The 27439-nt window shown below is 45.2% G+C and overlaps 1 protein-coding gene across 1 annotated transcript; it reads left to right on the top strand.

The window, feature by feature from the left end:
* Window positions 1-467: 467 nt before the first annotated feature.
* Window positions 468-26178, top strand: polq (polymerase (DNA directed), theta). Its single transcript, XM_036523375.1, has 31 exons — window positions 468-538; window positions 1573-1805; window positions 2405-2587; window positions 3080-3210; window positions 3798-3954; window positions 4691-4796; window positions 5716-5938; window positions 7416-7568; window positions 7820-7955; window positions 8415-8627; window positions 8725-8867; window positions 9176-9365; window positions 9466-9608; window positions 9917-10110; window positions 10801-10925; window positions 15076-15319; window positions 15811-18659; window positions 19032-19175; window positions 19406-19608; window positions 20125-20365; window positions 21109-21302; window positions 21659-21793; window positions 23031-23205; window positions 23405-23511; window positions 23630-23768; window positions 23879-24063; window positions 24165-24276; window positions 24502-24626; window positions 24755-24893; window positions 25299-25396; window positions 26065-26178. The coding sequence occupies exons 1-31, from the start codon at window positions 468-470 to the stop codon at window positions 26176-26178; spliced, it is 7605 nt and encodes a 2534-aa protein (XP_036379268.1).
* The last annotated feature ends 1261 nt before the right edge of the window (window positions 26179-27439 follow it).

The raw sequence follows: 27439 nt of genomic DNA, 5'->3' as shown, positions 1-27439 counted from the left end.
ATTTTCGGTCAACTAGACTTGCTAGCTAGCTAACATAAAAATAGCCTGTCAGTTGTTTAGCAACCAGATAATGTTAACTACAGAATTAGTAAAGCGTCAAAGATTCGTGTTGCTTCGGTAACATAGCTAGCTTTGAATAACATCTTATGGATAGTTGGCTGGCTCACGAATTTAACTAGAATAGCAAGACAGCTTGATGGCTGTAACTATTTAGCTCACCATCTTGGCAGTTAACAGAGATTGTTATATGAGCCAGCTGACGTTAGCTAGCTGGGTCGTGTTCGAGTTTTTCATATGCTTGATCATTGGGATTTCACATGAAATTTTATAAGGCTACCAAGATACTTCCTGTGATCTACGAATTTGCGTATGGATATAATTGTCAGTCAAAGGTCTACCTCTACGGTTAGATAAGATCTTGGTTTTCCATCGCACAACCAGTTAGCTTGCTGCAACATTGGAGAAACATGAGCACATCAGCACCACAATCGAAGAGAAAGTTTTACATGGGGCAACACCAGATCGTCAAGAGGAAGAGGTAGGAAAACAGCTTGCTACAAAGTAAGTGTTCTAATGAGTGCGATTGCCGAATAAAGGTGCTTTGCCCATCTCTGTTTGCTGATATCTCAGTTTTGGCATGCTGTTTACAAAATGAATTTGATGTAATTCCGGATACACTGGGTTCAGTCAACACTGCTGTCCTGCAATGAGTGACAAGGCACGACATGTAGTAATCGTCTACCGCAGATTTGATCGATTCAGTTATGCACCGAGACACTTATGTCTATTTTGTCAATTTTCAGTCCCCCAGTTGCCACTAAACCTCTGACGGCAAGACGGTCACCTCGACTTCAGCAGTCCGATCGCAATGCCGCATACAAGCACCGTACAGGAAAGGCCAACATGGTGAGTTGACATTAACAGCATCATTTAACCGATCCGTGTTCACCTCATGATATGGGTCTTTATCTAATGTCAGTGTGTTTGTTTGAAGTCTACTGAAAGGTATGACTGGATTGGGGATTCTACTCTGGCTATGGATGAGGAGATTTTACAAGCCATGGACGCTCATGTTCCTACTGATGTCCCCCTGAAAGAAAGGACGAATTCAGCCGTGTTAACCAGGCTCCAAGGGACCGTGAGCAGCTTGCAGGCACCAGATAGGGCTGTCCCAGAAAAAGGGTCCGACTTTACAGAGATCAAACATAAACATTCCAAGCAGACAGGTGTGCAGGACACAGGAGAGACAAGGCCTTCCAGTCCACGAGTGGTCCCGGTTCTACCAGAGCCTGAAACGACTCGGATGTGCACGAGAACATTGAGAGATTGTAAGGATTTGGCCAAAAAGCTTTTGTTCAGTGAGGATGGCGGAAGCTCAAAGGCCTCTTCTGGGAGTGGAGCGCCCTCTGAAAGTGGCGTACAGAGGGTCAAACAGAAGAGAGAGAGGCCTCATTCTTTGTCCAGCCCCGATTCTGGTGACTCATGGGGTGTGTCATCTCGCAAGCGAGCTCCGCCTGTGAAAAGCTCAACTTCGAGAGAGCCTAGTTCCGAAACCTCCACTTTCTCCCTAAGGTCAAAGCCCCCAGCGAATGTGCATCATATGTCCAACGTCTCCCTGCGGGCTAAGTCATCTCCGAACACCTCTAGGGACTACATCCTCTTCAGCCCCACCCACCTGGCTGCAGCTCTGGAGAAGAAGAAACAGCTCCACCCCCAGCTTATGGCGGGAAACACATCTATCTCTGTGCTGACCCCTCCCCCTGGGCTAGATCTCAGCATGCTCGGTGACACTCTTGCTGACACAGGTAAGCAATGGTGATGAGACAGTTCATGAACTCTCTCCAAATAGGGGGAGCTACTAACATGCAACCATTGACTCATTGATTTGAACCAATCATAATGCTCTGTTATGGACGGCAAGGTCATTTTTTTTAGTGCATGAAAGTCGCTGATTGACAGCGTATGGTTGCTTTGCCCATATTGGGGTTCATGAAGCCCTGCTTTCCTATCACTAGCACGAAGCAAGTGATGCATAAGCAGGTAGTTATTTGATCATCCTAGCCATATATCTCTCATGCAAAGATTAATGACTTGCTGTGCTTTGTGCCTTCCTTGAATATAGTATGTAGAAAGATTTAAACTGATGTTAAATACAATTTGAATACCTATGAATGCGTAGCATTGCAGCCACATTATGGTACCATATCTGTCAATGATGACATTAGCATACCATTAATTACAGTTGCAGTACACTAACCACATGCGTATGTTTTTACAGTAAATGTAATTCCTATTTTTAATTGACCAAAATGACTACTATGCCAAGGGTGTTTGAGAAATCAGTGTTGTTTTCTGTTGTCATGTTAGATGACTAATGCGTTTGTCCGTTGTGTTTCTCTCTCAGGACAGCCCATTCAAATGGCTGTACCTGCTGACCAGTCTGACAAGCTGCTCCTGTCCAGTTGGGGTCTTCCCAAACCTGTCCTGCAGAGGTATCAAAGTCTTGGGGTGGTCCGCATGTTCGAGTGGCAGGCAGAGTGCCTCACCCTGGGAAGGGTGCTGGAGGGCAGCAACTTAGTCTATTCAGGTACTGCAATACTGTGAGGCTGTCTCCTGAATTCAGTGCATGGTCAAACATGTATCCAGATAACGCCTTCTTATGGTTTCAGGTGAACACATCCTGTATTCTGCAAACATAGTCTATTCATGTACTCCAGTCTTATGAAGATTTCTGCTGAATTCAGCCCATTGTGTAAAATCTGGTTTGGGAGATGTATTTAAATCCAAAAAAGAACCTCAGGAGTGCACCTGTCTGTCTGGCTCTCTGGCTCCTGGGGTTTGCAGCATTTACAGACCTCTCCAAATGAGATTTCAGACTGAGTTAAATCTAGCTGAAACCTTCATAAGACAGAGTTTGTGCATGCCAACAGACGCAGTGGAGCATGTCTGAGTTGATGTTTGTATGCATATGTTAAGCTGCCTCTTTGTAGTAAACAATGATGCATATGCATTTCAGCCTTCCAAAGCCACTTGAACCAGCCAGGTAGAGTAAGAGGCTTCTCTCTGTCATCTGTTTCAGCTCCTACCAGTGCCGGTAAAACATTAGTCTCCGAGTTATTGATTTTGAAGAGAGTCTTGGAAACACGGCGAAAGGCCATGTTCATTCTCCCCTTTGTGTCTGTGGCAAAAGAGAAAATGTTTTACCTCCAGGTTAGTAACATTCGTTTCCTTTTTTTAAGGCCCATACATAGAGTTTTGTGTCATGCTGACTTTTGTGAAAGTGACCAAATATTGAAATACATATTGGGTCTTATCTTTTTACTTACTCTTATAATTAAAAATGAATATGTATTAATATTAAATTAAAATAAATACATGTTTTTAAATATTAAATACTAAATTCCCCATAGCAGCTTGGCCTTAAATTTGAAAATTGAAATGAAGTGTTTATTTTTACCCACTGTTATAATTATAACATAAAGTGAATGTGTAATAATATTAAATTTTCCATATTATTAGTCGTTATTTAGGTGAATGTGCAGTCCTCCAGCTGTCCAGTTTGGCCTTTAAGTTGAAAAATGATTTGAAAAGTTATGTTCTTTTTACTTGCACAATACTGAAGTATGAATTTGGTGACTGAAATTCGAGAAACGTGAAATAAAAAGATATTCACAAGCCAATGTTAAGGTTATACCGTTAAGCTGGAAGATGGAGGAGCGTGGTCGGTTTCCGAGTTTGTGGCAAACGGTGTGTTCGATGCACGCGGAATGAAGTACTGTGTTCCTATGTGCATTTAGAACGTGTTCCAGGAGGCAGGGGTGAGAGTGGAGGGGTACATGGGCAGCACCTCTGCCACCGGTGGGTTTGCAGCCCTGGATGTGGCCGTGTGCACCATAGAGAAGGCCAATGGACTCATCAACAGGCTGATAGAAGAGAACATGATGGACCTGCTAGGTAACATCCATTGCCCGTATTCTGCTACCTGCCCTTCTGAAGGTGATAGCTCTCTGTACATATGTAGCCCAGCTAATATCTCTGGTTCTTTGATCCAAATCTGAAACAAGAGACCTTCATTCAGGAATGTCATGATGGTGTCACGGACTGGTGTCTGGGTTTTCTGTTCCCAATTAATTTTCCTCTCCTTCATTGGTCCAATCAGTTAAATAATGGTACATTTATACCCACACATGTCTATAATTTCACTTCAGCAAAGTAATGATTGGGTTTAGCAGCGCCAGTGTCGTCATGAACTGTGAGGTGTCATTTGCAAAGATACTCATCCTCAGTCTGAGATTATGAAGAAATTTAGAGCGCACATTTAATGCGCACACTGACACGTGATGTCATCCTCCAGGAGCTGACAATCCCCCAGATGGGAGGGGAAGACATACCAATCTGAGCCAATCAGTGTGTTTTGCTGTGGAGAGTAAAGCGTTTTTGATTTGTTCAGATCAGTCAAACACAGATAGCACATGGCCAGCACAAACGCAGCTCTACCCATTATGGGTACTGTGAATCCTCTCTCCCCCTCAATAATTGGAATGACTCTTACTAACCACTGTTTAAACTGGTGATGTCACCCACACAGAAAGTGCTTATTAGATACACGGGCAGGTGTTGAAACGTAATGCACTGTTGTGTGTTGTGGGAGGCCTCGTACTCCGATTAAATGACTGTGCTTTGATTGGAGGAATCGTCGTGGTGGATGAGCTGCACATGCTGGGGGATTCCAGCCGAGGATACCTGCTGGAGCTCTTGCTGACCAAGATCCGCTACGTCACCCAGAGAACAGCCAGGTTTGGAGGTTTTTTTTTTTTGGGTACCAGGGTTGATTTGAGGCATGAGGAGGTTTTAAAGGCTAGGCACATCAAATGGGTAGTATTTACAGTGTGGGTTTGGGGGAGTTCGATAAACATATCTGTCAACCCTACTATACCTGCTGTTTATTTTCTAAGTAACATATTCGATCCATGCTTCGCCTCCCTCCTTAGGTTGTGAATATCCGATTACGAACCTTGCCTTTGTGTTCCTCTACATGTATGTCCTCAAAAGGACATGCTGTGTAAGCACAGAGCTGTGTTTTCCTTCGTGTTTTCACACGAACGAGCCATTGAATAATCTGTCATGGCATCGTCACTAAATCGTTTGAGGAAGTGGATCCGCACAGGCAGATCTTACTGGTTTCACTCGACCAGATCAATTTCTGTTGGGTCAGCATTTTCAGTGGTCAGGAGGATTTCAGAAATATACATCTAGGCCCACATACCTAATTATTCAGTTGAGTTTAAGCATCCAGGATATTAGGGCATGTGAACCACTGCCATGTTTGTGTGTGTGTGTGTAGAGGTCATGTATGACAGTGTGTAAAGCACTGGCGTCTTTGTGTGTGTGGATACCATGCAGCAGTTGGGGGAAGCAGTGTAACTTAGTGGTAAGGAGCAGGGCCCTTAGGTTGCTGGTTCAATTCCTTGCTGAAGCATTGCTGTTGGGCAAGGTACCTTACCTAGGGTACCAAGGTACTTAAGCCTCAATAAATATCCAGCTGTGGATAAAATGTGCTAAAATAATTAATAAAATTGGATATAATTGTAACCTATGCAGGTTGCTTTGGCTAAGAGCGCCTGCTAAGTGACCATAATCCAACGGACAGCAGCTGTCAAAGTGCAAAGGCTCCATGCCGAGAAGGTGACGCTTAGTGCTCTGCGTCCTGTGCAGGGCTTCCTCCGAGGGCAGGCCCAGCCTGAGTGAGGGGGTGCAGATCGTGGGCATGAGCGCCACCCTGCCGAACCTGGACCTGCTGGCCGGCTGGCTGAGCGCCGAACTGTACCACACAGATTACCGGCCCGTGCCGCTGATGGAGCGCGTCAAGGTCGGCGGGGCCATATACGATGGGTCCATGCACCTGGTTACGCAGCTCCAGCCCTCCCTGCAGGTGAAGGTGAGGAGGAGTGATACTGTGAGAAGTAATGTTAACACGCAAGAGCGTATTTCTTTTCAACAACTTTGCAATGCAAACATCCGAGGTGAGAAGTCTTTTTACTGTTGGTTATTCTCAGGGATTTAGTCCGGTTTGGTTATAAAATGGCTAGAGAAAGTGTTCACCCCACTTGGAGTTTCACCACACTTTGTTGTGTTACAACCTGAAGTTTTGATGTATTTGAATGGATTTTTTTCTCTGCAATGAACAAAACATCATGAACACTTTAATGGGGGGAAATCATTTTGATTAAAAAAGAAAATTGTGTGAAAATAGAAAACAGAAAAATTCATCTTGTGTAAGTATTCATCCTCCTCAGTTATTTCCCATTTAGTACTTAGTTGCTTTCTCTTTTGCAGCACTTGTAGCCTTAAGTCTTTTGTGGTAAATTTTCACAAGCTTTTGCAGGTTTAATTTTGCCCACTCTTCCGTGTAAAATTTCTGTAGTTGTTGTACATTAAATGGGGACCAGCATTGTATGGCAGTCCTCAGCTCCCACCACAGATTTTCTGTTGGGTTTAAGTCTGTGCTTTGACTACGCCATTCTTGGACATTCACTTTCTTGCTTTAGGGCTGCCTAGAGTGTATCTGTGTTTGCTGTCATTGTCCTGTTGAAAGATGAAAGATCTCCATGCCAGTTTCATGTCTTTTGTACCTGAGCAATTGATGTCTCATTCAGTTTTCTCTACTCAGTCTGGAAACATTGTGGGTCTTTCAGTGATGTCCTTGGCCTCTTGGTGGCTTCTCTAACCAATGCCTTTCTTCCCTGGCTGCTCAGTTTTAGAGGACAACCTGTTCGACAAAAATTCTGGGTAGTTTTGTGTTCCTTTCACTTCTTGATAATTGATTTCACAGTGCTTTGTGGGATACTCAGAGCTTTGGAAATCTTTTTGTAGCCCTCCTCTGACTTCCGTCTGGCCGCAACTCATTCCTTGAGCTGTTAGGTAAGCTCCTTTATCTTCATATTTCCTTGTATGGAATGCCCAATGATGGAATGTCACACAGAAAGGGGTATTTCACTTAACAAAGACAAGTGTGATCAAATCTAAACTGTTAACCATGTCAGCTACACACAGGTGGGTACCATCCAACAAACTGTGTGAATTCAGAGGGCAGTTGGCTGAGCCAGATGTTACTTAGGAATGTTTTTGCTGAGGGGGCGAATACTTTTCCAAGTAGTAGGAGTTTTGTTTTTAATTAATTTTTAGCCACTGTTTTCTCTCTAGGAAGTGAGCATGTTGTGTAGTTAAGAAGTAAAAACCCATCTAAGTTGATCAAGATTTCAGGTCGTAACAACACAACGTGTTAAAAGTCCAGGGGATGAATACTTTCTCCGGCCGCTGTTTGTCTTCGTGCTTTTCACTGTCTCCGTGTGTCTTGTTTACTTGTGTGAAATCTACTCTAAATAATCTGTCCAAGTCTAACCTCTGTTTCCCAGGGTGACGAAGATCACATTGTCAGCCTCTGTTATGACACGATTCGGGGCGGCCACTCTGTGCTGCTGTTTTGCCCGTCAAAGAATTGGTGTGAAAAGCTGGCAGACAGCATTGCCAGGGAGTTCTACAATCTCCAGCACCGAGCCCTGCAAAATGCCCAAGGTATAAGGGCTCATAAATTGAGTGCTTTTAAATTGAGTGCTTTTTGTAATATTGTAATAGTATCCAATTACTTGTATAAATGTGTATTTCTATATTCCCACCCAGCAAATGGTTGTGAATTGCACTTTAAGCAACAGTATGTTTATTGATTGTTATTTGCTAGAATAGGATTACATAGGGAAGGTTGTGATCTTGTTGCTGTTCATAGTTCAGTTTGACATCTGCCCCCGCAGCAGAAGAGAAGGATTCCGGCCCCCTGCCACTGGTCTTGGATCAGGAGGGGCTACAGGATGTGGTGGCTCAGCTGAAACGCTCCCCTGCGGGCCTGGACCAGGTGCTGCAGCGTACCGTTCCCTGGGGCGTGGCCTTCCACCATGCAGGTACTGCATGTCACTTAGCACCTGTAGAAACTGGGGATGTGCACTGTGAGATTCACCTGATGTTTGACTACTCTGCGGCTCCCATGATTGAATGTTCGAATCATTAAATCCTCAAGCAGCGTAGTTCTGTGTAAACGAAGACTCAGTTCAAACAGGTCTGCGTTGACTTTTAAGGAAGCTCATAATACAGATTAATCATTGGTGAGTTTATGCACTGGTTCCATAGGCTTTCTTTCAAAATTCATTATTGATTATAAAGAGTTGTTCTGATAATTATCAATTTTAAGTCAATAAATAACAAGCCTTCAAATGCTGATCCGAGTTATCAATTGGTGGTCGGTTATTGAAGTGTTCAGCGGTTATAGGAGTGTTCCATGTAATCCCTAGAGGAAACGCTGGCACCTGTCCTGTCATGTTAACCTGCAGGAGTGTCCCCTGGTGTCTCTCTCAAAAACCTAGGTTTGACCTTTGACGAGCGGGACATCCTGGAGGGCGCCTTCCGGCAGGGCCACATCAGGGTCCTGGCCGCCACCTCCACCCTGTCGTCCGGCGTCAACCTGCCTGCCCGCCGCGTCATCATCCGGACGCCTGTCTTCAACGGCCGCCTCCTGGACATCCTCACCTACAAGCAGATGGCAGGAAGGGCCGGGCGCAAGGGGGTGGACACTGTGGGTGAGTGGGTGTGCTATCCAATGGGGGGGTGCGTGTGGGCAGAGTGAGGATGAGGAAGGGTGACCCGGCTCCTCTGTGTCCCTCTGTGTCCATGCAGGGGAGAGCATCCTCGTGTGTAAGGAGTCTGAGCGTGTGCAGGGGGTCAGTCTGATCCAGGGCTCGCTGAAGCCAATCAGCAGCTGCCTGGTCAGGAGGGAAGGGGAGGGAGTCACCACCAGCATGATCCGAGCCATACTGGAGGTACGTGCAAAGGGACGTTCCCGTGCCAGCTTGAATGAAGCAGCAAGGTGACATGGTTTTGTTTTGTGAACACACTTCAGCTACCAGGCATGCACTTTACACATCGTTTTCACATCGCCCTTTTTCAGAGAACCTGCTATTTAAAAGTAAGAATTAGGCATGCTAAAGTGATAAAATAATGAGGAAAACTGCTGCTGTTTTTGTTGTGGTGAAAGCCAATCGTATTGTTGTTGCGTTGGTTGTGATGACCGTTGTTTCTTCTGTTTTTGTCTGGCCTGCTGTTTCTCATGCTTTCTCCATGGCGGCAGATCATCGTGGGGGGCGTGGCCAGCACCCCAGAGGACGTGCGGACGTACGCCTCCTGCACGCTATTGGCTGCGAGCATGTCTGCCGATAGCGCTGGGGAGAGGCGGAGCGGGGCCATCGAGGCATGCGTCGAGTGGCTGATGGAGAACGAGTTCATTCAGATTCAAGAAGAGGGAGACGGGGAACACAAGAGTGAGTGGACCGGGACAACCCCTGAACCCATGCAGAGCTGCCTTAAGCTTAAAGATGCAATGTGTCATGTGACCTGATGCGTTCCTCCTCCCTCCTCCAGGGGAGAGGTACTGTCCCACCCACTTGGGAGCTGCCACTCTGTCCTCCTCGCTCTCGCCCCCCGAGGCCCTGGGAATATTCGCCGACCTCCAGCGGGCCATGAAGGGCTTTGTCCTGGAAAATGACCTTCATATCCTCTACCAGGTAGGGCTTCCAGCCATTCTGGCAAAGCATATTCTGTTTTGTTCAATAAGCAATGATAACTGAAGATATAGACTATTTGAACGTTTGATGGATATCGGTTTTTCTGGCGTCATAGTCCCAAAGGTTAACACCTTCAACTGAAAGCATTTTTAAAAGCTTTTTTTGGCCTGTATTGTATTACTTTATTGGTAACAACTTTAATATCCTTGCGAAACTCGCTTCCAGTTTTTTGAGCAGAAGCAGTGGGGTGAAATTTCAGGGGACCATGTTTGACCAAGGTCTGCTTTTTTCCCCATGGCGTCATGAAGATCACTCCAGTGTACACAGACTGGACCACCATCGACTGGTACCAGTTCTTTTGCCTGTGGGAGAACCTGCCCTCGTCAATGAAACGCGTGGCAGAGATGGTGGGAGTTCAGGAGGGGTTCCTGGCCCGGTCTGTGAGAGGGAAAATAATTGCCAAAACGGAGAAGCAGCACAGGCAGATGGCCATTCACAAAAGGTACTGTTACTCTGCAGGGGGAGGTATTGAATCATTTATATTATGTATCTCTGTGTTTTTTCTCTATGTATTCTGTCCTCTTCTATAAACTGTTTCACCTCTACTTCTGTAATGTTCTTTGTATTGCAGCCATGTATGAAATGTGCACTAAAAATGAAGTTATTACTATTAATATCCTCTAGTTTGGATATCCTGCAATTTTAAAAAAAAAATCTAATTCTGCTATTTGGATAACATCATCCCTAGTGTAGTGCTTCAAGACTACCTGTCTTTTTAATAGGAAAAAGTAATTATTTCTTATCAGTATTTATTAGGGCTGCTTACATTTCTCACAATACTTGCTTACACTATAGGTTATATTTATACAGTGCAAGGTAAATACCTTATTTAAGCTCATGACGGCAGTGGCCCACCCAGGCATTGAACTGGCAGCCCCTTTCATTATCCTGTATGTCTGATACCCAGACAACTAGTTCCCACTACTGCTCTTTTCTCTCTGTTGCAAATGCAATAACACAGTCATTATCTGCATGCAAAAACAGTAACATCTGGTGAGCAAAATTAATTCTGCACTTCTCCGGTTTTGATGCGTAATCATCTGAGCGCGACATGGCTGAATCCCTTTTTAAAATGCATTTGGAACGCTCAGTCCGGATTGTGCTGTTTTTTTTTTTTTTTTACACTCCACAGGTTTTTCACCACCCTGGTGCTGCTGGACCTCATCAGCGAGGTGCCCCTGGGTACTGTGGCCAAAAAGTACGGCTGCAGCCGGGGGCAGCTGCAGTCCCTTCAGCAGTCTGCGTCTACCTATGCCGGTGAGAAACCTTCAACCCCCGGTCGGTCCAATCACAGAGCTGCGGGCAGAATCCTTTTACTGAGCCATTTATTAAACAGGGGAATACCACTGAAAAAAAATCTTTAATTGCTATGCACCATTTAATACGCTGGCGCTCATAAATGAGCAGGGCTCACAAACCAGAGGTTGCTGCTTGTAAGCTCTGTAAGTCACTCTGGATAAGAGTGCCTGTGAAGCAACTGCTTCATAACACTAATACAGCGTACAGGAATGGGTGCCAACACAGAAGAGTGCTTTGCTTTACAAGACTAGTACCACATACAAGAATGCATGCCAATGAAAAGGAGTGCTTTTCTGTTCTGCTGAATTGGTGCTGGCAGAACATTACAGAGGCACAAGGTATCAAGATGGTGGCCCTTTCACCCACCATGCCAGCAGTGGGAATTAAGGTTATGAGTTGGGTGTCACTCTCAGGAATGCTATTGTGATCCTTGGTCTTACAGTATGCCAAGGAAAAGTGATACCAGCGTTAGGGGGCTCTACAAGATATGCCATTTATAATTTGTGCATGTAAGCTATCATGTATGGAATCATAATTAAGTTAACCTTTTTCCAGGAACTTTAAGCAATTTTCAGAAAAAAAATTCTCACCTAGAAGTGGTTCTGTTCTTCTTTCCTGAGCACCCACTGCATGATGGTCTTCTTTCATGTTTCATAGCCAAAGCACATCCTCGGTGTGTCTGTGACCTTTAGACAAAGCCGTGCCTTTTCACTGATCTTCAAATGATCTGGATGGCTGGCTCCTTGCCTTCTCTCTGTCCATTCAAATAAAATGAGGATCAGAGGATCAGTGCACTGCCTTCATGTATTGGCTTCATCTCTGGCTGACATGGGCACTTTGAGGGCCTGCTTCAGTGTCAGATTACTGCCTTCGATTTGAGACAAACGCATAGGATTACCCACTGTTTTAAAGGTAAGGCACTTATAAAATCAGATTTATTTACTTACTTACTTATTTTTAAATAATGACCTTTAATAATTTATAGCTATATGTCTTACATACATAGCTATACATCTTAGTTATTTATTTATATTCGGTAGAGTTTTCCTTTGGTAACACCTGACAATGGTACAAAGAGACATCTTTTTACCTGGCATGATGTCAGTGTAAACAGGGGGGGCCAGCATCATTTTATTTATCAGAAATGCTCATCTTAATTTCCCTTTGCTGAGCTGCAGTGGGCCAGAGAAATACAGAAAACGCCACTAATGGCTGATTCTTTGTCAGGTTTTTTCTTCGCCTTGCTGTGTGATTGTCCTCTATTAAAGCTATCAAGGATGCAATTGAAGAGGCAACGTTTACAGATACAGGAGTCAGGTGGCATTGTATTCCTGTCAATCCAACAGTGATTCATTACCCAGACATCTACAGTTCACAGCAAGCCTCTGGAGAGATATATTAATCAATGTTAATTCTGTTGGAAGAATAATTTATGGCATGATTAAATCAATATCACATGAGGCAGATAACACATTAATTACATCCAGTCTCAAAGAGTATGTTTTTGAAGGACAGTTAGTAATTGGATTACTTATCAACATATTAATCTCTGAGTATAGCGTTATTTAGAAATCATTCTACCTAATTTCCATTGACCAACCCATTTTATTATTATATTTACTTACAGAGATAAACATGAGCTTAGCTCCAAGGTTTTTTTAATTACCCGTAAAACTTCCAATAAACGCCTCAGCGTTTATTTGCTTTAATTATTTAACTTTACCGGTGTTTATTGGAGACTCAGGGAGAATAAGAGACCTGCGTTTATTTCACCTAAAGCCCTCAGGCTCCTGCAAGTTATTGGTAGCTGAACTGACCAGGAAAATTCACCATGTTTTTTTTCCCCAAGTAGCCTACTTAACAAACATTATACAGCGTTCTTTGGTAGCAACTCAAACAGGAATCACTAATAAAGTAAGTTAAACATTGTCATTGTAACCCATGATGGGAGAGCACAGTCAGTAACAATAGCAGTATCACTGTGAATTTAGGCTACCATGATCCGAAAGACAGCTTGTTCGTTTATGTTTAATCTAATTCGTGAACAGATGAACACGCATAAGGCAAAGTGAATTCACTGAAACAACCTCAATTAGCCTAATGTAAAAAAAAAAAAATTCCCCGGTGTTCATTTGAGGCAGGCGGTTTCACTGAAAGGGTCGCGCATACCGGCGATTATAATAGCCCTGCGTTTATTGGAGACTCGGCTATTATTGGAAGTTTTACAGTATTTGTTCATTTTTATTTGAGTAAAGGGTGAATGTGGTTGTGGTGTGTTTGAATAATTAAGTTTTGTATTTATTAGGTCATTAATTATTGACTGCTTAATTAGGAACATTGCATGTTTCTATTATGAGGTACACTGGTGGTTCTTTGACAAACAGAAACCACTGAAAAGTTTTGGTTGGATTTGCTGACATTTAACTGTTAGTCTTACAACTGCTAGCATCTAACTGTTAGCCCTCTAAAGGACATGGTGCACCTAAGAACTTTCCTGGGAATCAACAATCATCTATCAGAAGCAATTATGTAATGGTATCGATGGCAATGAAATACATTTAAGGCTTGAAATGTATACATAAGGCCCTTTGAATAGCATCCATCCCAATTCTGTTTTTCTGAAAAGTGAGGAAGTGACATCTCAGTGAGACATGGCAGTGTGATAGCTGTTTTTTTTTTGGTGGGGTGGGGGGGGGGGGGTCACTGCTGAACTGATTATGTATAGATGTACAGATTCTCTTAAGCTGGGCAGTGTGACATCAGGAGCATGGCAACAGAAGCGGCTGAGTAAAAACATCTACCTAGCAACGCCTAAGAGTGTGTTCTTTACACACAGGCTTCATCGGAATGACTTGCAGGAACTCTATGCATCTTTCATCTCTCTATTTCTCTTGTCATTCAGGATTTTGATAGAAATACTATATGTGATCTGGGTACATCATGTGTGCATTCTGCATTAAAGCATGTCTGATTGGCTGTAAAATCTCCTAAAAGTGATTGGTTCATGAAACATATGGTCACCAGATAGCTGGCTAGCTTTAGCCATAGAGCTCCTTATTTTCACTAGTTTCACTTAGGCAAAGTATCTATGACAGCAGTTCACCACCCATGTTTATTGTAATAGTAGCAAATCCTGTATTGTTTTAAGCCATCTGTATCGTTTTAAGCCATGCCGACAATTATGATGTACCATTGCCTCAAGTGGATTGTTGTTTTTTTAACTCACAAATATGCTAAGAGGATGCACTGAAGCATGACTTTTTCCTCTTCTACCACATTGCTGCCTACTGCCCAACAACACTTTGAAAGATGATTTGGCACAGCAGACATCATTTAATGAATGATGCTCGAGGAAATGCTTACAACCAGCAGAAGCGTTGCTGAGCAAAAGTGGGTTCACCCGACTGTGGGCTTGATGGGTGAGCCATCCAGATTATTTTAAGATCAGTGAAACAGCACGCACTGCATGCAGCATTCATCCAAAAATAAACACAAACCCTGTGTTTCCCAACAAAGCTTTTACTAGAGGGATGTTCCTGTTCAATCAACTGTTATTGCTTTCCAACAGATACTAACTTGATGGCAGTTGCCAAATGAAAGATAGGATAGTATGCAATGAATCACAGAGCTGTTGAAACTCTGAAGGGTCATAGCCAGCCCTTTTCATTGAAGTGGTCTGATAATTGCAGCAATTGAACATCCATTGTGACATCCAGACAAGGCTAATTTACAAAGCTCGCAATCATTATAGTGCTAATTAAAAGCATGCAAACACTTGTACTCCTTGCACTAACCATTCATTTTTGCGATTATATATATTTGCTGTGGTAATTATTCACGAAGGCAATGGTACAGAGACTAGCTTATTGCTGCATTTGCTAATTTATAGAAACACCTATTTATGTTTAAACTCAAATGTTCAAAGGTACTAGCCTAACCAGCCATTTACTCTACTTGTGTATACCTTATGTAATTACTCTCCATTGCCCTCTTGTGGGTAATGTGGAAATATCTTTAGTGCTTAAACACACAAAAGGCAGTGTGTAAGCACATCATCTTTGACATCATACAGAAGGCAGCGTGTAAGTGTGTGTGCGTGCTCTGACAGGCATGGTGACGGTGTTCTGTAACCGGCTGGGGTGGCACAACATGGAGCTGCTGCTGTCCCAGTTCCAGAGTCGTCTGAGTTTCGGGGTGCAGAGGGAGCTGTGTGACCTGGTGAGGATCTCCTTGCTGAACGCACAGCGTGCCCGCGCCCTCTACAGCTCCGGGTTCGTCACCGTGTCCGAGCTGGCGAGGGCCAGCGCAGCCGATGTGGAGAAGGTGCTGAAGAAATCCGTACCCTTTAAAAGGTAACGGCCTCAGAGGCGTGACACAAGGACACACAACTTCCTTTTTATTAAAAAAAAAAATGGCCCGAGCTCAAAATGAAAAATTGAGGATTCACCGAGCCAATCCTTGTAACAGCTGTCATTCCAAATCATGTCTGACAGAGACAAGACACAGTACCAAAGCAGGCTGTTCATTCTGGTGTGTTCATTGTGGTGGCCATTTTAATATAGACTGAGCTTTCCTTAGGCCTGAGCCCTGTAAACAGTGCAGCCCCCTTCTTTTTCAAAACAGTGCATCAAAGCTGGGACATTGTCTCGGTCAGCACCCATACAAGCTGACTTTTTTATTATTGTAATGGATATTGTGTAAAGTGGATGAATGCTACATGCAAGGAAATATCAGTGCTACTACTGTCAGGCTGGTGAATATTATGTGCTATCTGTTGTGTAATAAAGCTAGGACTTGATTCACAAGTGGCAGCACTGACCCCTGGTCTCCTGTGATTGGCCAGCTCCCGGCAGGCGGTGGACGAGAGCGAGCAGGAAGCACAAGAGCGCCGTAGCACGCGCTGCATCTGGGTGGCTGGGAAGAAGGGCCTGACGGAGAGGGAGGCAGCCCTACAGATCGTGGCCGAGGCCCGCCAGCTCCTCCAACAGGACCTAGCCCTCCTCGGGGTGCACTGGGACCCAGACTCGCTTCCCCAAGACCCTCACCCTGCTCCCGAACTGCTTCACTTGTCTGAAAGCTCAGGTGGCACTGTGCAGCCGGCCTCCAGCCTCCAGACGGAGGCAGACCGAGGGGAGAGGGCCTCGACTGATCAGGGAAAAGTCGATACTGGGGTTGAGAAGAGCTGCAGAGGGGAAAATACCAGAGACATGAAGCCTAATCTAGTCTGTGACACAGGAAGTGCCTCCACTCCTCAGCCAGGAGTTCAACCCTCTCTTGCAAGGGTGGAGGAACCGAAGAAGAAAGATTCCAGCACTGTAGATTCAGTAAGGTCTGCCGATGCAAATCCTGTCACTTCGGGGTACGCTGGACAGGAAATTCAGTCCGTAGCTTTACGCAAAGTTTTGAAGTCCATAAACTCTGACAAAAAGCTTAAGGACGGGGCAACTCCTGATCTTTCCTCTAATTTTCTTAGAACCTCCGCGGGTGCTGAGTCTGGAACTAAAAAAGAAGGGATTGTCCTTCCACAGGGTAACCTAAACAATAAGCACCCTCTAACCCCTGTATCCAAGCGTAGGAAGGTGGACAGCCATGCTACCACAGAGGCTGGACCCAGTGAAGCCTCCAGTCTTCATGGTGTCCAGACTCCTGTGCCACAAAGCCTGGGAGGAGATAGACGGGAGCCATTTGTTGTCCCCGAATCGTCATCGTCTCATGCATCTACTAATTCAAACACCCACACTTTGCTGCGATGTACAGATGAAACTGGACAAAACCAGGAAACGGCACAAGTAGCGAGGTGTGAAATTGAGCTCAGGCGAAAATGCCTGGAGAAGCAGGCAGAGGAGAAGAAGGATTCTCCAGCACGCGCGGGTGACTTCCCATCTGTCAGTGGGAAAAAGTGTAAGCAGAAATCAAAGCACTGTAACACAGAGAGCAGCTGTGGGATCGCAGTGTGTGAAAGGGACAACAGAGAAGGTAGCGACGGGGAGAGCGACGTCGCTTCGCGAGCAGACGACGGGGAGGAGGGCGCAAGGCGGCGCGAGCATCTAGGCGGAGCCGGAGGTCACGTCTCGACGCCCCGCCTGGAACGGAGAAGTGGCGGCGAGACCCGTCCCACAACCGAGGAGAAGTGCGAGTCTCCCGACCTGTACCCAGGTGGACACGAGGAGTTTGGGGACAGCTTTCAGCTGGACACGCAGACAGAGAGAATGATGATGCTGCACGACCCCCCAGTGGCGGATGGGAGCCAGCGATCTGCAGGGAACGGTCACGTCGGCTCGCCAGGGACAAGGAACGGGGGAAACGGTGCTGAAAGCTCTGAAATCCTACAGCAGGAGTGCTCGATTGGACAGCATCTTGCTGTTGGAGATTTGTGCCAGGAACCATTGCAGTATAATCGCTCCCGTGACGACGCCTGTTGCAGTGGTTCGTCCAACAATGATCTGCCCAAATATAACATCTCGCTGACCGACAGTCAGATGGAAGACATTTTGAACTGCAACACGCAGGTGACTAACTGCGTTAAAACAGACGCCCGTCCAAGTGAAATCCAGTCCTCCCAGAGTGACCGGCAGTCCTCAGAGAATGCAGTGGAGAGCAGCTTTAATGGAAGCAGCAGCTTCCTGTTCGACAGCCTTTATGATGACTGCTTATCAGATGGCCTGGAGGGGGAGGACCTGGCCGAAGCAGAATGTGGGAACACTGACACCGACGCCAACCACCTCCCCTCGGAGCAAGGGTGGCAGGAAGGCGGGCTTCCGGGCGAGGATCAGGAAGCCGCCCAATGGGGCGAGTCCTCCTTCAACCTGTCCGAGTGGGGAGATTCCTTGCAGGTTGCGGAGCAGTGTCTGAAGAGCCTGAATGGCGTTCTCAAATCAGCTGACAGGTCAACCTCTGGACCGGCCAAAGCACCGCAGCACTGTTCTGAGATCACGGTGTTGCCCGATATGAGACTTGGTGAAGGCATAGAAGTCCAGTCAGATGACGCAAAAGATTCTGCCCAGAAAACATCAGCTGATGCCTCTTTCCATCTGAGTCCAGGCATGCAGGATATCCTCGACCAGTGGCCCAGCATGTCAGGTAGGTTTTCAACCCCCCATACGGTTCCAGTAAATGGTGACACAGACCAGAACGCCCCAGAGCAAATGACTGCAAGGACAGTCTCCTGTGGGAACCCAGAAACGAGTCTGATGACTAGGGCAGAATGTGGTTTTAGACCAGGGCAATGGCAGGGAGACTGTCCCGAGCCACCATGTCCTGCTGAGGAACCAGAGAGCAGGGCAAGAGACCATAACGACCTCATCCCTCCCACCCCGGAGCCGGTCACTCCCAGGGTTAAAATGACCGTGTCCTCCGTGCCGTCCCCACTGACCACCCATCCCCCCCGCCCCCCTGCTCCCGAGAAGTCCCCGAGAAGTCCCGTCACAGAGGTGAAACCCGCGTCAGAGTCGGACGCGTCGATGATCGACGAGGGCTTCACGCTCCAGCTATCCCAAGACGCCTCGCCTCATGCGGCCGTCCCCAGCAGCCCTGAGGCCTTCTCCATCATCGACGTTGCCAGCAATCGGAGCCTGTTCCACACCTTCGTCCAGGAGTGGAAAACCAAGAGCCGCTTCTCAGTCACCCTGGCCTGCGAGAAGAGGGAGCACACCCTGTCTCCTAAGTCCGCCATCGGGGGAAAGGTCAAACGAGGTAAGGCTTTCTTCCTCTGGAACTGGGCAGTAGCATGACCTAGAGGTGAGGGATTGGTATCAGCCAGAATGTTTCTGTTTGAATCCCAGACAGATCATTGCTATAGTACAGGGTATCGTACCTGAAAAGAGCTAAGAAATGCTCAGATGTGTAAATGACACATGTTAGTCTGTCTGTTTAAGGTTCTGTTAAATAGTGTTTTTAGTATATAATGTAATTCAATATTCTTATAATGCATCCCTCAAAATATTCTGTATTGTATGTGTTTTATTTAATTACTTTTCATGTGTAGACTTTATTTACCACCTCTACATTTGACACTGTGTCTTAGATCTTATAGTCAGATTATATTTTTGTTTCTTTTTTTTTAAGTGGGCTCTCATCAGAAAAGCTCGCCAAGCATAGATGGGTTTCCTGTCAAAGGGAACGAGGCTCTTGTGGTCATTGGGATCTCTGTGTGCTGGGGAGGAAAAGACGCCTACTTTGTGTCCCTGCAGCAGGAGCAGCCAAGCTCAGGTACTGTAGGCATGCTTCCTCACCAGCAGATAGCGGTATTGCTTCAGGACCTCACCTGAGCGCTGCAGGTGCAAAACTCAGGGACACAGCTGTGGTACCCGTGTAACCTGAATAGCTCGCATTCTACGTTATGCGCACATAGACAGCTGGATGTTCCCTGAGGCTGTGTTAGTTGCCTCTGAGCAGAGTGTCTGCTAAGTGAACGAGTGGCTTCTCTCTCCCTCGCACAGATGTCAGTGCAAGTTTAGCCCCGCCTCCTCTGGATGAGAGCTTGACGGTGAGAGATCGACTGAGGCAGGTCCAGGCGTGTCTGAAGAGAACTGATCCTTCACAGGCAGAGGCAGCGATCATTGCGTACGACCTCATTCAGCTGTACAAGGTTCTCCTGCTGGCCTGCGGGCTCTCTCTGGAGGGCAGCTTTGAAGACCCCAAGGTGAGAAGCTGCAGACCTACAGCAACAACACACTACTCTTTAATGAAAGAACAGAAGAAACTCCACATTAGTTACCAAGTCCCCATTTCATCGACGTAAGAATGAATAGTTTCTAGACCCCACCCCAAACACTTAGGCCAGACTCCTCTCTCAAATCTAGCCCAATAGATATGTGATTTGCTTGCTAATGAAAAACCTGATCATCAGTAGTTTCCCTTACAATTAGTTGAAAAGCTGATAAATCTTTGAAAGTGAGCCCCTGAGAAAAGTATTGAGCTGGACTTACCAAGTGAATGCTAAGTCAGCAACTCTCACTAGACTGATTTATAAATTCTTGGTACGTGCGATTTCTTTTTTTAAGCATACATAATTAGTGCAGTGTCAGATTTTTACAGTGACTGTTTGTTCCGCATGTCATTATATATGGAATTATTCTAATTTTGGGAGTTCCGCTGTACATGTGAAACACTGACCCCTCCCCCTACCCACGGTCTGTTTCCTGTGCACTCTGCCAAGGTGGCCTGCTGGCTGCTGGACCCCGGCTCCAAGGAGCGCACCCTTCACAACATGGTGACCAACTTTGCCCCCGAAGAGCTCCCCCTCCTGGAAGGCGTCAGCCCCGGACACGGGGTGCAGAGCCTGGGGATCAGGGGGGACGGAGGTCACTCTGGACGTTACAGGGCCGCCATCGAGTCCGTGCTCGTCTTCAGCTGCATGGCCCAGCTCACCGCCCTCCTGGAGAAGGACAGCCTGCTAGGTGCCAAGCCAATCACTTTGACACGTTTATTTTCCCATCTGAAGGTCATGTGCATGTTCAGACAGGCTTTATTGGCCTGGAAACTGACAGTGTGCTGCCAAAGCAGTGTGTCATCCTTTACAGGCTGCAGAGCTTTACTCTTTAACAGTCAGGTTTGGCGTGAGAGCATAACCGCATTACTGTTTGACTGACCTCTCTGTTGGTTGCCCTGTCAAAAAAACATTATACACTCCTTTGCACCATTCTCCGCTAGGCAACTTAGGATGCTAACCCTGGCCTGCCATACCGGTTCGTGGGGCGGAACTGATGGGTACTTACTCGGCAAATGGGGCTTAATGGACCAGTTAGTGGGTGGAACCGTGTGCTGTGGATGGCGCGATAATTAATCACAGCCTTTTGCCACACAAAGCCTTGTTTAGTTTGAATGGATTGATTGACAGTGGGTGGCAGCTCCACCCATGAAGCAAACCCACAGAAAGTGATACTGTTGCCCTGGCCTCCAGCGCTGAATTCACATGCAGGGCTTACAGTTATTCACCTGACGAATTAACATAATTCTTATTGCAGTGTAAACAGTTGAAACCGCTGGTTACTTTTGTAACTGTTTAAAACCTACATTTGTCATTATAAAAAGCAATGGTGTCATGTGGGTTTTGAAAACATTAAAGCTTGATATGTCGAAACTATAGTTCCTGTGGCTCGCTTTAACTGAAAGCTCCTGATGTGCGGCTGTGCTGTGATAGATGTGTTTCGCCGCGTGGAGATGCCTGCTCTGTACTGCCTGGCCCTGCTGGAGCTCAACGGCGTGGGGTTCAGCACAGCCGAATGCGAGGCCCAGAAGCACGTCATGCAGGCCAAGCTGAGCGTTCTGGAGTCCCAGGCCTACCAGCTGGCGGGACACAGCTTCTCCCTCACCAGGCCAGACGACATTGCAGAGGTCTGCACCCATGCACGCACGCACATCAAATGGTTTCCTAGTCCCTTCGGCATTTTGCCCTGTTTCATTCCATGTTCCAACCCTAACTTTTTTCAGGTTGTCTGTTCACAGTCAGGAATGCAGACAGGCAAATTGGAGGTCACATATGCTCTGCTCCACCTAGCGGTGGCAGAGGTAACAAAAGAAAAATTTTGCTTGAAGGTCGCTTTCATTCCATTGCTGTCCAGCAGATGGTGTAGATGAGCTTTACTCAGGTTAATACAGTAAATCAAGGAATGCCTTTATACAAAGCTTTTATACATGTGGTCAGTTGGAAAATTGGGAGGGGCACGACCCTTCCTTGATGTGTCTTTTAGGTGCTGTTTCTGGAGTTGAAGCTGCCTCCTAACGGGGACCTGAGTGGGCAGAAGAATAAGAAAACTTTGGGCTACACCAGGCGCACAGCTACAGGATCCCGGGTCAGACTGGCAAAGCAGTTCAGCACCACAAAGGTTACTGACTACTGATCTGGCACCTGTTGTTACTGTGTGTCTGTGGCTGTTACGGAAGAGTCCATGATCAGAGTAAAAGTATTTCCTAATGAAAGGAGCGATTGAGGTTAAAGCACTTCCTCTCATGCAATTGTAATTGTCCTGACGTGATTCGCAACCTGTTTTTGAAGGGAAACCACATCTAACAAACATACTGTATGCCATCTTTGTTTTTGTCGATGTGGAAATAGATATATTTTGCACCACGCCAAAAAATATACAGCACCATTCAAAAGTTTGGACACACCTGATTAAAATAATGGCAAACATGCATTGAAAGACATTTTGCTCTAAAGACTTGTGCTTAAATGCTTGATATTTGGTACTGTTCATGTTACTCTCCACATCCCAACAGCAGAATAGCCTTAACTTCCGTTTACAACCCAATTATACGCTTTTTGTTTAGTGCTTAAAACAGGAATTGACAGATGACCAATTGACAAATAACAAATTGGCTATACACAAATGTTGGATATACAATACCAGTCAAAAGTTTGTACACGCCTTCTTTATTTTTACAATTTTCTACATTTTAGAATAATGGTAAAGACATCAAAGCTATGAAATATTACAAATGGAATTATGCAGTGACCAATAAAGTGTTAAACAAATGATCTTGTATTTTAGATACTTTGAAGTAGCCAAACAATATTGTTTTATATTACTCTAAGAAACAAATTTCAAGCATTTAAGCTTAAGTCTTTAGATCAAAATCTCTTTGAATGCATGTTTCCAACTATCTTAATCAGGTGTGTTATACTTTTGGCTGGTACTGTACTTGTAGGATTATTGCAGATAGAAAGTCTTTTTGAGAGCTCCTCTGTGTTTTAATGGTAGAATAGCCTTATGTAACATCAAGCTTTATCAGTTTTAAATATCACTCTAGAAAATGGATTTTGAAGAACTGCTGACATTGCAGCTAGAATTTCTGATAACTGTTGCTAACCATAGCAGGTCAGTGTTTCTAGCATGTCTCTGCTTGTGTTTCTAGATTGTCTTGCGTTAATTCATATCATTTGATTGTTTAGACATCTTTATTCATGGTAACTTATATGTTACATATGGTCCATACTCACAGAAGCGATTCAGATTGCCTTGCCTGACGGTTTGAAATCAGTGCCTGGGATCTGATACAGTAATCCTCTGGTTAGAACGCTAGTACCCTAACGGTGATGCTCTCTATCTGAAATCTCATTAGGATGTTTTGGAGAAGCTCAGACCCCTGCACCCTTTACCTGGTGTGATTCTGGAGTGGAGGAGAATAACCAATGCCATGACTAAAGTAGTGTTCCCCTTACAACGTGAGAAGTGCTGGCACCCCCTGCTAGACATGGAAAGAATATATCCAGTATCACAGACGCACACAGCTACAGGTACGAAGTTCTTAACGAACCTTACAACTGTTCACAGCAGTGCAAATGTAGTGGACTATGATCAATGGAAAAAAGTAGTTCATTTAATAAAAGCATAGTTTTTCCAGTAAGATCTTCTTCATCCATGTAAAAGATTTTACACCTTAGACCGAGTGATAATGAATTTCATGTTTCCATGTTTGCATTTTTTTCTATTCAGGAAGAGTGAGCTTCACTGAGCCTAACATTCAGAACGTGCCAAAGGATTTTGAGATTCAGATGCCCACTGTCATTGGAGAAAGCCCCCCGTCACAGGGCAGCTCCAAAGCCATCCTTGCAAAGCCTGGGTAAATGCAGAAATGGCAGCCATGATAACACAGTGTGATGCTTCAGCTGATGGGTTTACGCACTCCTGTCTGTCACAGAAAACAGTATTTGAACATAGTCATTTTCATGCCTTTCCAGGGGCAGAAGATCGAAGATCCATCGGCAGCTGGCGCCACTGCTCAAAGCTGCTGAGCGATCGCCGGAAAAAGGGGTGCCTTTCTCTGTCAGCATGAGGCATGCGTTTGTGCCATTCTCAGGTAAAGCCTCCCTGCATAGGGACCTGTGCCATTAGCACTGTGCTGTTAGCACTGCGTCGTTAGCACTGCACCCTTGGGTTTGTGAGAAACATTCTGGCTCCATGTCACAGGGGGGCTCATCCTGGCAGCGGATTACTCCCAGCTGGAGCTGCGGATCCTGGCTCACCTCTCCCGCGACCGACGCCTCATCCAGGTCCTCAACAGCGGCGCGGACGTGTTCCGGAGCATCGCGGCCGAGTGGAAGATGGTGGACCCGGAGACCGTGGACGACACCACACGGCAGCAGGCCAAACAGGCAAGGGAGTTTTCCAACTGAAATTTTCTTTTCAAAACGAATTCCTTCCCCCTCTCCTTGCCTGTTGCTGATGGTTTCAATTGCCTGTCTCTGGCTGGCAGATTTGCTATGGAATAATCTACGGGATGGGAGCGAAATCACTCGGAGAACAGATGGGCATCGACGAGAACGATGCTGCCTGTTACATCGAAACATTTAAATCCAGATACACAGGTAATTGGTCACAGGTCTGGAACATTTTGTTCCTGCTAAACCGAAGGACACTTTGTGGCTGATCGAAAGTGAAATTATTTTTTTATTTCAAAGATAATCATGTAGGGTTTTTAAAATTGCCAATTTATGTAGATATCCTTTCTGGTGTTTTACACAGAGGGTTGTGTTTTTTTGATTACCCTTGTGGAGAGAAAGAGAAAGACTAGTGAACTGTTTGTGTGCCAGGGATACATGCCTTTCTGCGAGAAACTGTGAAGAACTGTGGAAAAAACGGCTATGTCCAGACGATACTGGGGAGAAAGAGATTTCTCCCAGCCATTAAGGACCCGAACGTTTACATAAAATCTCATGTAAGTATGCTGCTATATACGCCACTATCCAGAAAGAGTAGGCTTTGGGCCTGGAAGAGCACAGGAATGACTTCCTGTGGCCAAATTCCAGTCCGTGATGGAACTGTCCCTGTCCCTTACCCTCTCAGGCTGAGCGCCAGGCAGTAAACACCACGGTCCAGGGTTCCGCCGCCGACATCGTCAAATCGGCTACCGCCAACATCCAGCACCGTCTGGAGGAGGCTTTCGTTGGTGTGCCCCGGTCGCACCAGCACACCCCTGCAACAGGTGGCAAGCCACGCACCATCTCGGTGACCGATCTTTGAGGCTAACAGTTTGAGCGCACACATGCATCTCCTGCTCCACCTCACAGCTTGTTACCAATTTCTGGGTATTTAAAAAAGTCACCCAGAGTGGTTCTACGCAGGAATGCAGGAAAAGCATCTGTCTGGACACCTCAAGTTTATAAATCGACCTCATAAGGATCGTTGATTTGGCTGGATTGTTATTGCATATCCAACCTAACCTAAATGCTCATTTTCAAATATTTATTGCCTTTATCACTTAACCTTTGGCTGCTTTTCAGCCTGTTGTTTGATAGACACGTTAAATGATTGTCATGTAGATTGTGAGTAATTTTTCAGACTGCTGTTTGAGGGGTGTTTTCAGTGTTGTCTATTTTCAATCTGGCAGACAGTAGACGACTCTCAAGGCCCTGCAGGGGGGCATTCTTCATTCTACAGCTGCATGATGAGCTCATCTACGAGGTGGCAGAGGAGGATGTCATTCAAGTATGGGAGTGGCTACTTTATTTGCACCTGCACCCTTACACTAAATATTTATGCAGATTAAGGTTCGTATAGACCACTGCATTTTAACAGTGGCATTCAGCAGTCAGTTCATCTGGTTTAGGGGTCGCATCCTCAAAGCAGCCCAAGGTGTCAGTTGGAACACTGGGCTAAAAAGCCCATGTTTCACAGGCTCAGGTGTCTGTTTGAGTTTTCCTGTTGTAGGATTACATTACATTATTGTTATTTAGCAGATGCCCTTATACAGTGCGACTTACATTGCAACCTTTCTGTTGCGAGCCCTGCTCTGCCCTACCTACCACCCTGTAGGTAAGATCTGCAGGGTCAAGCACTGAGACACCCAAAGAGGAAAATGTTAGCATTGGATAGTGTGGAAAGTCACAATGAAAGCCAAAGAGATTATAATAACACATTTCACTTAACTTCAGGTAGTCCAGCTGGAAATGATTCAGCTTTGCCCTTCACAACAAAAAGGAAATCTGAGCTCAGTGTCTCTAAATCAAGGGAGCATTCAGCAGACACTTTCAATTAAGGAAATTGTAATTTCAGCATGTTACAATCTGTGCTACCCTGATGGCAAAGTGTTGATAGAGGGCCCCTTGTAAGAAGGTGTCTAGAGTGTGTGTTTTTTTTTTCTCCTCCTCCTTCAGGTAGCTCAGATTGTGAAGAAGGAAATGGAATCTGCCATTAAGCTGTACGTGAAGCTACACGTAAAAGTCAAAGTGGGTCCCAGCTGGGGAAACCTCCAGGACCTGGATATTTAGAGATGGGCTGGGAATAGGTGAACTGAAGAAGCAGGAACTGTTCTCAGGAGGAACTGTGTATGCATGGAGGCGGGCTTGTGTGCGGGTGTTGGGCAGGCGTGTGTGTGTGTGTGTGTGTGTGCGCACGTGTGCATGTATGCGTGTGTGTTTGTGCAAGTGTTTGACAGAGAGATATGAATTTCTAACTATTTTTGCCAGCTCACAATGTACTTGAATAGTTTTTAACCAACACTATATTATCAAGTAAGATGCACTTTATAAAAACTATTTTAATTATTTACAGTGGTACAGAACATGTATTTCAGAACATTAAAATGTGTATATATGAAGTTTTATAATCTGTCCGAATTAGTCACATATGAACTGTATTTTTATACAAAAGAGAATTAGCGACTTGCATTCTGTAAAAAGTATGAGTGTTTAAGTTTGGAAGTAACCATGGTCAGAAAAACACTTACTGAACTTTTCAACTTCTGCTAATACTATGTCATGGTTCTTTTGCACTGTCATATTTGTGAATTGTTGGGGGAGGCAAGCCAAAGTAGGAAGGTTTTTTCCCTATTCTGAAATTGTTTCAAAAAGCATTAAATGAAAAATAAATGTGAATTCATCATCCCTTTTTCTGCAGTAAACTCCGTTTTGTTCCCTTTCTGTGTGAAGTGTCTCACTCCCACCTGCCGTATTGTGGAATTCACACAATAGAGCTTCATCACTCCCAGCTCCATGTCACCGTCAGCACTTCTATGTCTCCATGCACAGCACTGGGTCACCAGGCACGTCATTAGAATGCATACTGTAGCATTACACATAGAAACAGTTCAGATAGCCCAGGTGTTTATCTTTAGTGTTATCTGCATTCTGTCATTCTAAGGACTCTGAGATTCCCTGTCCACTTTTCCAATTATGGTTCCTCTACATATCCAAGGTGTCAGCCAGGTTACATGTTCGTGTGTTACTTTCAACTCATTATTATTATTATTATTATTGTTGTTATTGTTGTTGTTATTATTATTATTATTATTATTATTATTATTATTATTATTCAGAAACATTCAGCAGGTTTAAATGCTAGTTTTATATCCTCGTGCCTAAAGACAAATTGGATTTCCCTATACTGCACTTCACTTTGAAAGCACCCAAAAACCAATGTAAAATCTCAATGCCTTTGCATAAATGTCTATCGATAATCCTGATCTATAACTTGCAGGCTGCCCATGCATCGGCTGGATGAACATTTCATTTATTTTCTTTCACTTGTCTA

The sequence above is a fragment of the Megalops cyprinoides genome, chromosome 3, assembly GCF_013368585.1.
Source record: "Megalops cyprinoides isolate fMegCyp1 chromosome 3, fMegCyp1.pri, whole genome shotgun sequence".
Lineage (NCBI taxonomy): Eukaryota > Metazoa > Chordata > Actinopteri > Elopiformes > Megalopidae > Megalops > Megalops cyprinoides.
Note: the sequence above shows the minus strand (reverse complement) of the source record. Positions and strands in the feature narration are given on the sequence as shown.

Bases quoted from the DNA above. Each gene is read 5' to 3' on its own strand.
- polq (XM_036523375.1), top strand. From the start codon at position 468: ATGAGCACATCAGCACCACAATCGAAGAGAAAGTTTTACATGGGGCAA. The intron at 20,366-21,108 runs GTGCCAAGCCAA...GTGCTGTGATAG, and splicing joins GGAGAAGGACAGCCTGCTAG to ATGTGTTTCGCCGCGTGGAG. The intron at 24,894-25,298 runs GTGGCAAGCCAC...TCAATCTGGCAG, and splicing joins CCAGCACACCCCTGCAACAG to ACAGTAGACGACTCTCAAGG.